The following is a 12364-nucleotide window of genomic DNA, read 5'->3' as shown; positions in this document are numbered from 1 at the left end:
CCCCCTCCTCAGCAGGCAGAGGCACAGGAACAGGAGGAGTGGACTCAGCTGAGCCACTTGCCTCCACAACCTCTACATCAACCTCCTCTGAAGTGCCTTCTGGGGAAGGAGACCTGGCTCTAGTGTTGTCCTGTGGGGTCAGGCCAACTCTCAGGATCTCAATATCTCGCTGTTAGACAGGAGGGCATGGTGTACAATTGCACATGCACACATGCAAAAATCAATTAGGTGCATACACCCACACACACACATACATGGATCACTCATTCATATATCATGCACACAATGAGATACACACACACACACACACACACACACACACACACAAATAAATAAATAAATAAATAAATGCCAGTTCACGCATATACCACCCACCTACACATACCCACAGGTGAGTTCCTAACTTGGGTGGTGTGGTATGTATGTGTGTGCTTAGGGTACTTGGGATACCTAGGATACTTGGTGCTATGGGAGGGGGAATCAAGGGTCAAAGATCTCCAGAAGGAGGGGAAGGAGGGAGATGGATGGCGTTTAAAATGAGAGTGATAGTGCCAGGAGTGAAAGTTGCTGGGGCCAGGATTAGAACTGGCAGACTGGAGGGGAGCTGGGGTTCCTTAAGATCAAGTGGCCTCAGGGTTACTCAAGGTCATTGGTACGAAGGAAAAAGCCCAGTGGCAAGGAGGAGACAGGCAGGAAAGAGAGAGAGGCAGACAGCTGGGAGATTGGGGCTGGAAACTGAGGTAGAAAGTTGGGAGATCAGAGGGCAGGTAAGTGGTGGCAAGGAGGAAACAGTCAGGAAACAGACAAAAACCCAACTCAGGATTTCAAAATAACAGATTTATTAAACAGACAACACACTACACAGTCCCATGAAGTTATTGTTCCTCACACACACACACACACACACACACACACGCATAAGCACTCACAATAGCAGCAGGAGAAAGAGACTCAGTGAAAGGGTTGTAGTCCAGGTAAGGAAGCGAAACAGAGTCCAAGTCCTTGGTTGAAGAGAGGGTGGGGGTCATAGCTACCTACCTATCCAGGCTGGAAGGGGGTCCTCGATTGCCAGTTGGGGTCTTTGTCCATCAGGTATTGTCCATAGCAGGTGGATAGGTGGTGTGGCATGTTGCTGGTCCAGATCGAGAGGGCATCCCAAGGAATCAGTCTTCACTACCCCTTTTTATGGGGCGGACCACCTATGGTCTCCTATGGGGAGGGCATGTCCAGGCAAAGTTAGCCCTGTTCCAGAGGGTTCCAGATGTTCATACTGAGCATGTGCAGCCTTGGCACAATTGTGGGTTGCTGGTTTCTGCAGCAGTCTTTGTCTTCCAAATCTTGAGCCAGGGAGGGTCAATGCAGGGTGATGGTTGGGTTGTCAAGTTGATGGTTCAGTCATTCAGAGGAAACTATTTTTAGACCTACTGCCATTGTCTCTCAAGCACCCTCATTCATCCCCATTCATTCAGGAGTCAGTTTACATAGGAGGGGTAGGTATGAGTCACACAGTTACAACAGAGTTACGGTAGGGTATGCCCGGGCAGGGGACACAAAATGGAGACTTGACATTATTTTACAGACACAGGCCTAAACCATACAGTATTAATATGAAACAATAAAAATCAATGCAAAATACAATATAAAACTTTAAAAATCAATACAAACTTAACAGAACAATATTTACAATATAAAAAGGGGCTTATTACAATAATACCATACAAGAACTTAGCTTACCTAGTATTACTTATAATTACTTATAAGGGATAGAGAGGGCAGAAAGAAAGTCATAAATGGTTAGGGTAGGAGAAGGGAGTGTATTTTTAAATAATAATACATAAGCAAAACTGGGGGGGTTTCTATATTAGGGGAAACTTGAGGGGTGTGGAGCACATACTCAGATGATTCCCCCTCCTTCCCCAGAATTTCCCTTGCTATGGTACTCAGATTCAGATCCAGCTAAAGCTCTTCCTCTGGCACTGGAAGGCTCAGGATGGGAAGTGAAATGTGGGTGGAGGAAACTGCATGCTGGTGGTGGTTGTGGGAGGGTTATGGCTGGTGCTCTTGGAGGCAATGCAGACTCAGGCAGTGGCACTGCTCCTCTCTCCTTGCTGCCATTAGAACCAGAAGCCCCATGCCTGCTACTTGTAGGAATGAGGCTGCATTTCATTTGGGGGTGGGGCGGTAACTTGGAGTTCTCCATCTACCTCATCTTCCACCCCTCCCTGAAGGCTTGCCAGCTGCCTTTCTAGCATGCTTCATAGTGTGTTTCATAGTGTGTTTGGTGTGGTGGAAAATCTGTGTGTTCTTCTGTAATGTGGTATGTATTTATGTAATATATATAGATAATTGTTTGTATGCATTTGGGTAATAAATAAAATATATAAATGTAATTATGCATTCCTGTATAAATTCTATATTATAATATGCAATATATGCTGTGCCTCCCTGCACAGTGAATGGAATGCACACTGTGAGAGGAAGGACAGATTCCTTTTCTGAGGGAAAAGAGTCAAAATAGACTAACAAAAACAAAAAGAGGATTTTGGGGAGGAATAAATTGAAAGGAGTGAATATAATAAACGGTATTAGGAGAGAAAAAGGTATTGGATCCCACTTGCTAGGAACAGGCTAGCAAGTAGGAAGTTGTAACTGTTCTCTGATGCTACTGAGCTGCTGGAAGGCATAGTTCTGTAAGCTGACCCCAAGGCATAGAGAAAGCTCTGTTCAAACAATGCTTTTTATGCTTTTTTTCTGTCCCTCCCTCAGAGCACTGGGATTGGAAGGGACCTCACAGTCACTGGCCAGCAACACATGTCAATATTAGAGCAGTTCTTCCCCCCTCTTCACCCTCCCTCTCCTTAGTTTCTCTTTAGCTGCAAGCAAGCCCAGCTTCGAAACTCGAAACATCTTGAAACTTTCAAAACATTTTGAGTGCCCTTGTTTCATTTCAATGTTGTTTCCAAGCCTTTCATTTTGTTTCAATTTAGCTGTTTTGAGCTCGAAACAAGTCGAAACAGCGTCAAAATGAAACACCCGTTGAAATTTTGCACAGCCTTACTGGCCACCAGATGGACAAACCCTGGCCTAAAGGGTTAGAGTTTTGATTTGCACCAGTGCTCTCACATGTTCCTTCCTTTTTCTTTTCCTTGCTGTTTGTAGGATGCCGTGTTTCTGGTAGAATAATTTGTACTTTGTTTAGGTACTTGCCTCTGATGAACTGGGTAAGCCCTGTTTATTTTTAAGAGGAACCAAGTATACTTTTGGGAGCAGTTACTGTATCTGAGACAGAGGGAGTTATTACATCCCCAGGCTGAGTACTTTCTACCGCATGAAAGTATAGCGCAGGGGCGGGCAATTATTTCAGATGGAGGGCCACTTACTGAGTTTTGGCAAACCATTGAATGCCCCATGACAGGCAGCCAGGGGCAGATAAATTTTAATTTTCTTAATTTTGGGGGGACCCCGCAGGCCGGATAGAATGGCCTGGCATGCCACATCTGGCCTCCGGACCAAATTTTGCCAACCCCGGTATAGGGTATGTTGTCCTGTCATATCTTTCCAATGCCTCTCATTAATAGAATCATAGGAAAGCAGAGCTGGAAAGGACATCACAAGGTCATCCAGACTATCCCCCTGCTCAAGGAAGGATCATTCTTAAATAAACCATCCCAGCCAATTATTTGTCTAGCCTGCTTTTGAAAATGTCCAGGGATGGAGATTCTACGGCTTCTCTAGGTACCCTGTTTCAATGATTGACCACACTCATAAGCAGAAAGTTCCTCCTAATCTCCCACCTAAACTTCCTCTGCTACAGTTTGAGGCAGTGTTCTTAGTCCTGTCCTCTACAGGCACAGAGAAAAGTCCAGATCCATCCTCTCTCTAACCGCCCTTCAGGTATTTGAAGTCTGTTATCAAATTCTCTCTGTCTTCTCTTCAGACTAGAATAATACTAATTTCTTCAGCCTTCCCTCATAAGTCTTGCTTCCTAGGCTCCTAATCATTTTGTTATTCTTCACCAAACTCTTTCCAATCTGTTCTCTTCCTTGAGATGTGGTGCTCAAAACTGGACATATTACTCCAAGGAAGCCTCACCAGTGCTGAATAGAGTGAAAGCATCATAGAATCATAGAATTATAGAACCTGAAGGAACCCATAGGATCATCAAGTCCAGTCCCCTGCTGTGGGCAGGAAGTTATTGGGCTTAGACAAGCTCAGCAAGGTGCCTATCCAGCCTCTTCTTGAACACCTCCAGTGAAGGTGACTGCACCACCTCTGGTGGGAGTGTGTTCCAGATTCTAGTGACCCTTATGGAGAAAAAGTTCTTCCTTATGTCTAGCATGAATTTGCCCTCTATAAGCTTATGTCCATTTGTCCTTGTCCTCCCTTGAGGTGCCCTCCTTAACAGTTGCTCCCCCAGATCTTTGTGTTATCCCCTGATGTACTTGTAGGCAGCCAGCAGGTCTCCTCTCAGTCTTCTCTTACTCAGGCTGAGCAGATCCAATTCCCTGAGTCTCCTCATGTGTCTTATCCTGCATGCCTTTGACCATGCAAGTGGCTCTTCTTTGTACCCTTTCAAGTTTATCCATGTCCCTCTTGAAGTGCGTTGCCCAGAACTGGACACAATACTCCAGCTGAGGCCTCACCAGTGCCAAAAAGAGAGAAAGGAGCACCTCCCTGGATCTAGTGGACACACATTGGCTAATACATGCCACAGCTCTATTTGCTTTCGTCATGACTTCATTGCACTGCTGGCTCATATTCATACTCCGGTCAATTGTAACCCCCAGGTGTCACTCAGATTCTGTGTCAGTCAGTGGGCCACCACCCATAGTGTAGTTGTGGTGAGGGTTCTTCCTACCCAGGTGAAGGACTTTGCACTTATCCATGTTAGATCTCATCTGATTTTGCTTTGCCTAGGAGTCCAGCCTGTCAAGATCTTTCTGGATCCTGGCCCTATCCTCCAGTGTGCCTGTGTTTCCCCACAGCTTGGTATCATCTGCAAACTTAATAATTGAGCTTTCCATCCCCTCATCCAGATCACTGATGAATATATTAAAAAGGATGGGTCCAAGCACAGATCCCTGGGGGGCACCACTGGAGACAGCCTTCCAGGATGAGGCCAGCCCATCAACTACCACATGATGGGAGCAGCTTCTAAGCCAGTTGTCCACCCACCTCACTGAGGACTGGTCAAATCCAGCACCCTCAAGTTTGTTTGAGAGAATCCAGTGGAAAACCGAATCAAAGCCTTTACTGAAATCTAAGTAGATCATGTCTACCATGTGTTCCTCATCCAGATGGCTAGTTACCTGGTTCTTAACACCCCATGCATTTCCAGTTTGCAAATGATAGCCTCCTTAATAAATTTTAAATGATATTACAATCATTTCCCTTGATTTTTCAAGTAACACTCCTGTTAACACAATCTCCTATGCTGTTGTCTTTTTTTTGTTGTTGCCACAAGAGCAAACTGTTGGCTTATATTCAGCTTATGGTCATCTGTAACCCCCAGGTCTTTCTCTGCTGTACTGCAACCTAGTCCATCATTCACCAGTGTATATTAGCGTATGCAATTATTTTGTCCCAAGCGCAGGACTTTACACTTGTCCATGTTGAATTTCATCTGGCTGATTGTGGATGATTTCTCTAGTCTATCCAAGGCATTCTAGATCCTAGCCCTACCCCACAGCATGTCCACAACTCTACCCAGCTTGGTATGAACCACACATTTTCTAAGTAGGCACTAAATAGCATCCTCCAAATCATTAATGAAGATTTTGAACAATACTGGACATAAGACAGACCCCTGGGGAGCCCCACTTGATACTTCCTCCAAACTAGACTACCCATTGAACACAATGAGTCAACCATTTATGTATCCACCTTCAAGTACTTTTGTCTAGTCTGTATTTCCTTAGCTTGTTAATGAGAATGTCATGGGAGATGGTGTCAAAGGCTTGCTCAAGTCAAAGTATACAACATACTTTGATGTCATAGCACAGCCACTGGCAAGAATATTTGAGCACTCGTGGTACATGGGCCAGGTCCCAGAGGACTGGAAAAGGGTCAAGGTGGTCCCTATTTTCAAGAAGGGGAGGAAGGAGGATCCAGGCAACTACAGGCCAGTGAGTCTCATCTCCATCCTTGGCAAAGTCTTTGAAAAGATTATTAAGTCTCATATATGTGAGAGCCCAGCAGAAAAAATTATGCTGACGGGAAACCACCATGGGTTCGTAGCAGGTAGATCATGCCTGACTAACCTAGTCTCTTTTTATAACCAGGTTACAAAACACCTGGACACAGGTGTAGGGGTTGACATTATTTACTTAGACTTCAGGAAGCCCTTTGATACGGTATCCCACCCCATACTGGTGAACAAGTTAAGAGGCTGTGACTTGGATGATTACACAGTCTGGTGGGTGGCAAATTGGCTACAGGGTTCTACCCATGGAGTGGTAGTGGATGGGTTGGTATTGACCTGGAAGGGTGTGGGCAGTGGGGTCCCACAGGCCTTGGTTCTTGGACCGATACTCTTTAATGTCTTTGTCAGTGACTTGGACGAGGGAGTGAAATGTACTGTGTTCAAGTTTGAGGATGATAGAAAACTGTGGGGAGAAGTGGACACACCGGATAGGTTGGACAAATGGGTAGAAGACAATAGAATGCAATTTAACAAGGAGAAATGCTACGTGCTGCACCTAGGGAGGAAAAATGTCAAGCACACCTACTGCTTAGGAAATGACCTGCTCAGTAGCACGGAAGCGGAAAGGGCTCTTGGAGTCCTAGTGAACATCCAAGATGAACATGAATCATCGGTGTGATGAAGTCGTCAGAAAAGCTAACTCCACTTTATCATGCATCAGCAGATGCGTGACAAACAGAACCAAGGAGGTGATACTTCCCCTCTGTCGGGCGCTGGTCAGACCACAGTTGGAATACTGCATGCAGTTTTGGGTGCCACACTTCAAGAGGGATGTGGATAACCTGGAGAGGGTCCAGAGAAGGGCCACTCGTATGGTTAAGGGCTTTCAGGCCAAGCTCTATGAGGAAAGACTAGGGCACCTGGACCTCTTCAGCCACCACAAGAGAAGGCTGAGAGGCGACCTTGTGGCTACCTATAAATTCATCATGGGGGCACAGAAGAGAATTGGTGAGGCTCTACTCACCAAGGCACCCCTGGGGATCACAAGAAATAATGGCCATAAGCTAGCAGAAAGCAGATTTAGACTGGACATTAGGAGGAACTTCTTCACAGTTAGAGTGGCCAAAATCTGGAATGGGCTCCCAAGGGAAGTGGTGCTCTCCCCTACCCTGGGGGTCTTCAAGAGGAGGTTGGATGGGCATCTGGCTGAGGTCATCTGAACCCAGGATTCTTTCCTGCCTATGCAGGGGGTCGGACTCGATAATCTATTGAGGTCCCTTCCAACCCTAACATCTATGAATCTATGAACATCCATTGGTCTCCCTTGTTTGTTGAAGTCTGAAGTCCAGTGGCTTTATTTTGCTACTCTCCTTCCTTCCTTCCTTCCCTTAGGATCTTGAACTCTATCATTTCATGGTCACTGTCCCTCAAATGACTTTCCACCTTCATGTTCTCAACCAATTCCTCCCTGTTCGTGAGCAGCCAATCTAGAAGAGCTTCCTCCCTAGTTAGCCTACCATCTGTATCAAGAATTTTCTGGACTGCTCTGTTTCCCTCCTAGCAGATGTCCCGGTAATTAAACTCCCCCATGAGACTCAGATCCTACAATTTGGAAGCTTCCATCAGCTGTTTGAAGAAGGCTTTGTTCACCTCTTCCTCCTGATTTGGTGGCCTCATAGCAGATGAGCACCATGATTGATTTAAGTTAGAATAAGTCTCAGGAAAACCTTTGCTGTAAGAGCAGTTAGATAGTGAGACAAGCTGCCCAAGGTGGTTGTGGAATGTCCTTCACAGGAAGCTTTCAGGAAGAAGCTGGAGGGGCATCTGTCTGGGATGGTTTAGGACTGCTAAGGGATTGATGAGAGGCACTTTAACGTAGTGATCCCTGGTAATGTCTCTGATGGCCAAGAGCTCCTGAATCATCAAAAATGCCAAAGTGCACTAAGATAAAGATACAGACACTGTTTTTGTCATACAAAAGAACTAGGACTGCCACAATCTGCATCTGGGCAGGGGATGCAGGCAAATTTTGGGTAGATCCCCAAAACCCACAGTGATGCTACACACTTGTTTCTCCTGCTTTCTGTCCAAATACACATTCCTAGAGCATCCCTTGGAGATCATGAAAAGATTTGCGCAGCGCAGAGCAGGTGAAAAGAGGAGAGAACAATGCTCAGTAGCTGGAGAATGAAGTAGAGTTCCTCAGCTGGCTTGGTCATGAAAGAAGATGAAAGAATCTGGGATAATTTTATGGACAGAATAATAGAAATGGGTGCTCTAGCTCTCCACGCAGTGTGAGAGATACGTAGAGTTGTGTTTGTATTTCCCAGATTGCAGTATAGTGTGGAAGGTGTCTAGTTATCGCAGCTTGAGTGTTTCTGCTGGTTGCCGCTTGGGGCCAGTAGGGAATTTTTTCCTCTCCTGATTGTTACTCATGTCTGGGCTTTGTTTTTGTTTTCTGCTTTCTGCTCAGAAGTATTGAGCGTTGACCACAGCTAAGACTGGGGATCTTGCCTGGGGGATGAGAGTGCTGATGCTCCTGCTGGGACTTAAAAACTCAGAGGTTCTTTGCTAAATTATCTTGCTCTTTTGCTCAGGGTCAGACCAATCACCACATTTGGGGTCTGAAAGGAATTTTATCTCTTGGTCAAATTGTTATTGCCTATGGCAGTTTTTGTTTTCCTCAGGAGCAAGGGGCATGTGAAGGGGTGGAGCTTTCACATGAGTATACTTCCTTTTCAGGTTTAAATAATCTGCAACAAACCATTTTCAGCGGGCCTCTTCTCAGAAGCACTAGCGAATTGCCCGTCAAGAATGATGGGGGAGAGCGGGGGGACAGAACACCCCCCCATCACTGCCTCCCAGGACCGGGGCAGGGGGAAGCTTGTACCCACGCTGCCACCGCTCCACATCCAGGCCTGTGCCACCTCCCCTCCCCCCTGCCCATTCTGCCTCCAGATGGCTTAGAGAGGGATGATCCTGCCTTGAGCGGGTAGTTGGACCAAATTACTTCCTGAGAGCCCTTCCAGCCCTACTTGTCTATGATTCCTTATCTTTAAGCCCAGAGTTATCTTCGTGCCTTGGTATATGGAGCAGTTAAAGATGGCAGACTTATCAATTTTGTACCTTTAAAACCTTTAAAAATTGACAGATTGATATATGAATGGAATTTGATCCTTCTCTGAAACCATTTCTCTTAGAGGAACCTGCATCTCCTATTTGCAGGACACTAACAATAAGTTAACAACAGAGGTACAAAGAAAATGTATATAGCATGGCTGTCATTCCATGGGAAAAAAGAAAAAAAAAGAGCTTTTAGCTATGAGCAAAAGATTTTCCATGTTTAAAATAAAAGATATGATACACTGCCTCAATTATTGTCAGCATGGGAAATAGCAGTAAATAAAATGTACCTCGCTGTACAATCAAAACTTGTTTTAAAATTTTTTGAAACTCAGCTGTGCTGTAGTGAGCTATACTAGATTTTAATGGAATTAAATTGTGTAGCTTGAGAAGAAGGAGAAGGCCAGGTGGAGGTGATATTTTTATGGAACTCTTAACATCTGTCATAGACCTTGTAGCCTCAACAAGCTTGTAACTTTAGTAATTGCTTGCATTTTTTCAAAAAGGTTCTGTTTTGGGGCCTATAAGGCCCTAAACCAGTGATTCTCAACCAGGATGTCGTGGCAACCTGGGCTGCCTGGCGCGCCTTTCAAGGGTGCTGCAGGGTGCCGTGCAATGTTAGCACTACTAAATGTGCAAATATGATTCACAAGATAAACCCAGAGATTCCAAATAGTCATCCATAGTGTTAAAAACATTCTGATCTGTTGTGATCTTTTTTTGAGTTTTTTTGCAACAGGAGAATTGCTCTATTACTTTCCTGTAGTCAAAAAAGGCATGAAGGCTAAAAGCTGGCATTTTCCAAGGGGTGCCTTAACTCTAAGAATGGATGCCTTGAGTCTAAAGAGGTTGAGACCCCCTGAACTAAATGGTCTGAGTCCTACATACCTAAGGGACCCCTTCTTTCTTATGCTTCATCTTAATCCCTAAGGTTAGCTGACAGCAACCTCCCATGAATATGATTAGCATGCCAAGTTCACTTGGTAAAAACATGTGAGAAGTTATTTTTTTGGTAGCTTCTTCTCAGCTTTGGAACTGCTACCCCCTTGTGGCCCACTGGGACATTTACCTGAAGCGCTCTAAGATCTTGTTATTTGGCAGGCATTTAGAAAGCAAGTCTAACAACTTGGATTATCTTTTAGGGCAGTGGGGCCAGTTTTTCAGCAGGTATGCCACAAATTAGCTCATCACTCTCTCTGAGTGCCATTCCAATATCCTTCCTCTGCCCGATCTGCTTTTTGTTTCCTGCCCTGTGCTCCCTGCCTGCTCTGCTTTCTGCATCTTGTCCTATGTGTCGCTGTGCTGCCTGTCCCATCCCCAATCTTCGGCATGCCATAGACAGAGGTTGCCAGTGCCACATGTGGCATACATGCTGCAGGTTGGCCATCTCAGCTTTTTTTTTTTTTTTTTAATTTTATTTTAATATTTCATCTGCTTTTATAAGCCATTTTATTTCTTATTCCAATCTGCCCTAAGCCTTTGTTGGAATGAGTGGTATTTAATAGAATGATTAAATAACTGAATACATTTTTCAGAAAATGGTGTAAGATTTTATTACAATATGATGGGATAACCCAGATTGGAAACAATGAGGATTCTACTTAAACCACTATTTGAATTACTATAGTGAGGATTCTACTATAACTTTATCTCCTGTGAAATGAAGGTCATACAATTTGGGCATTTTCAATAGCCAGACTTTGAGATGACAAGATAATTGACAAGACTGACTCTTGCCTGTTTTGTCTCTGGAACATAGAAATCATAGAAAATTAAGGTTGGAAGGGACCTCATGAGGTTATCTAGTCCAACCCCCTGCTCAAAGCAGGACCATCCCCAACTAGATCACCCCAGCCAAAGGTTTGTCTAGCCAGGTCTTGAAAACATCCAGGGATGAAGATTCTACCACCTCTCTAGGTAACCTGTTCCAGTGCTTTACTACCCTCCTACTGAGAAAGTTCTTCCTAATATCTAACCTAAACTTCCCTTGCTGCAACTTGAGACTGTTGCTCCTTGTTCTGTCATCTGCCACCACTGAGAACAGTTTAGCTCTGTCCTCTTTTGAACCACCCTTCAGGTAGTTGAAGGCTGCTATTAAATCCCCCTCAATCTTTTCTTCTTTAGACTAAATAAACCCAGTTCCCTTAGCCTGTCCCCACAAGTCATGTGCATCAGCCCCCTCACCATTTTTTATGCCTTCTGCTGGACTTCCTTCAGTTTGTCCACATCCTTTCTGTAGTGGTGGGGCCAATACTGAACACAGTACTCTAGATATGGCTTCCCCAGTGCTGGATAGAGGGGAATAATCGCTTCCCTTGACCTACTGGCAACACACCTACCAATGCAGCCCAGTATGCTGTTGGTCTTCTTGGCAACAAGGGCACATTGCTGTCTGATATTCAGCTTATTGTCCACTGTAACCCCAGGTCCTTTTCTGCAGAGCTGCTGCCCAGCCAGTCAGCCTCTAACCTGTACTGGTGCATAGGCTTGTTCCATCCTAAGTGCAGGACTTTGCACTTGTCCTTTTTGAACATATGGAAGCCCAGTGCTTACTCCCAGCTGTATAAATAATTTGTTGCTAATTAAAAATAATAACAGTCGTTGATTGCAATATCAGTCAGACTGCAGAATATAGGACACTATCTTTCTTTTTATTTTTAGGTTACTACTTTAGTGAACTGTCCACAAAATCCTTCAAAGAAGAAGAAGGGATGCTCCAAAAGAGCCCATGTTCTTTTAGCTTCTGTGGAAGAAGCAACCTGGAATCTATTGGACAAGGGAGAGAAAATTGCCAAGGAAGCAATTGTATTAAAGGAAGAACTTAATACAGCCCTTCATGATGTTCATAAAGAAAGTAAGTATGGCATACACTGTGCCAAATAATCTAGGCACCTCATGGAATTCACATACACATATTGTTCTTGTATATTTATCTGTCTCTACAGTTTTATATGCTGGAGGATAGCTTAGTGATCATCAGACTGAAAAACATCTTGTAGATACATTTATAGACACTGTAGAACTGTAGATGTCATATATACAAATTCTGGTGTTATATAAAGTGCAAAAAATTTCTGATCACATAGAGTTGAGTTAATT

General features: G+C 44.4%; 1 protein-coding gene across 5 annotated transcripts in view; it reads left to right on the top strand.

Moving 5' to 3' along the window:
* Nucleotides 1–12364, top strand: part of CTNNA3 (catenin alpha 3) — a 1496635-nt gene that overhangs the window by 88532 nt on the left and 1395739 nt on the right. For all 5 annotated transcript variants that reach the window (XM_090056878.1, XM_090056880.1, XM_090056877.1 and 2 more), the window contains one exon: nt 11927–12119. In XM_090056878.1, coding sequence (XP_089913004.1) covers nt 11927–12119 — 193 coding nt within the window. The remainder of the gene's footprint in view (nt 1–11926; nt 12120–12364) is intronic.

The sequence above is a fragment of the Crocodylus siamensis genome, chromosome 7 (genome assembly GCF_052110815.1).
Source record: "Crocodylus siamensis isolate JL-2025a chromosome 7, ASM5211081v1, whole genome shotgun sequence".
Classification (NCBI taxonomy): domain Eukaryota; kingdom Metazoa; phylum Chordata; order Crocodylia; family Crocodylidae; genus Crocodylus; species Crocodylus siamensis.
Note: the sequence above shows the minus strand (reverse complement) of the source record. Positions and strands in the feature narration are given on the sequence as shown.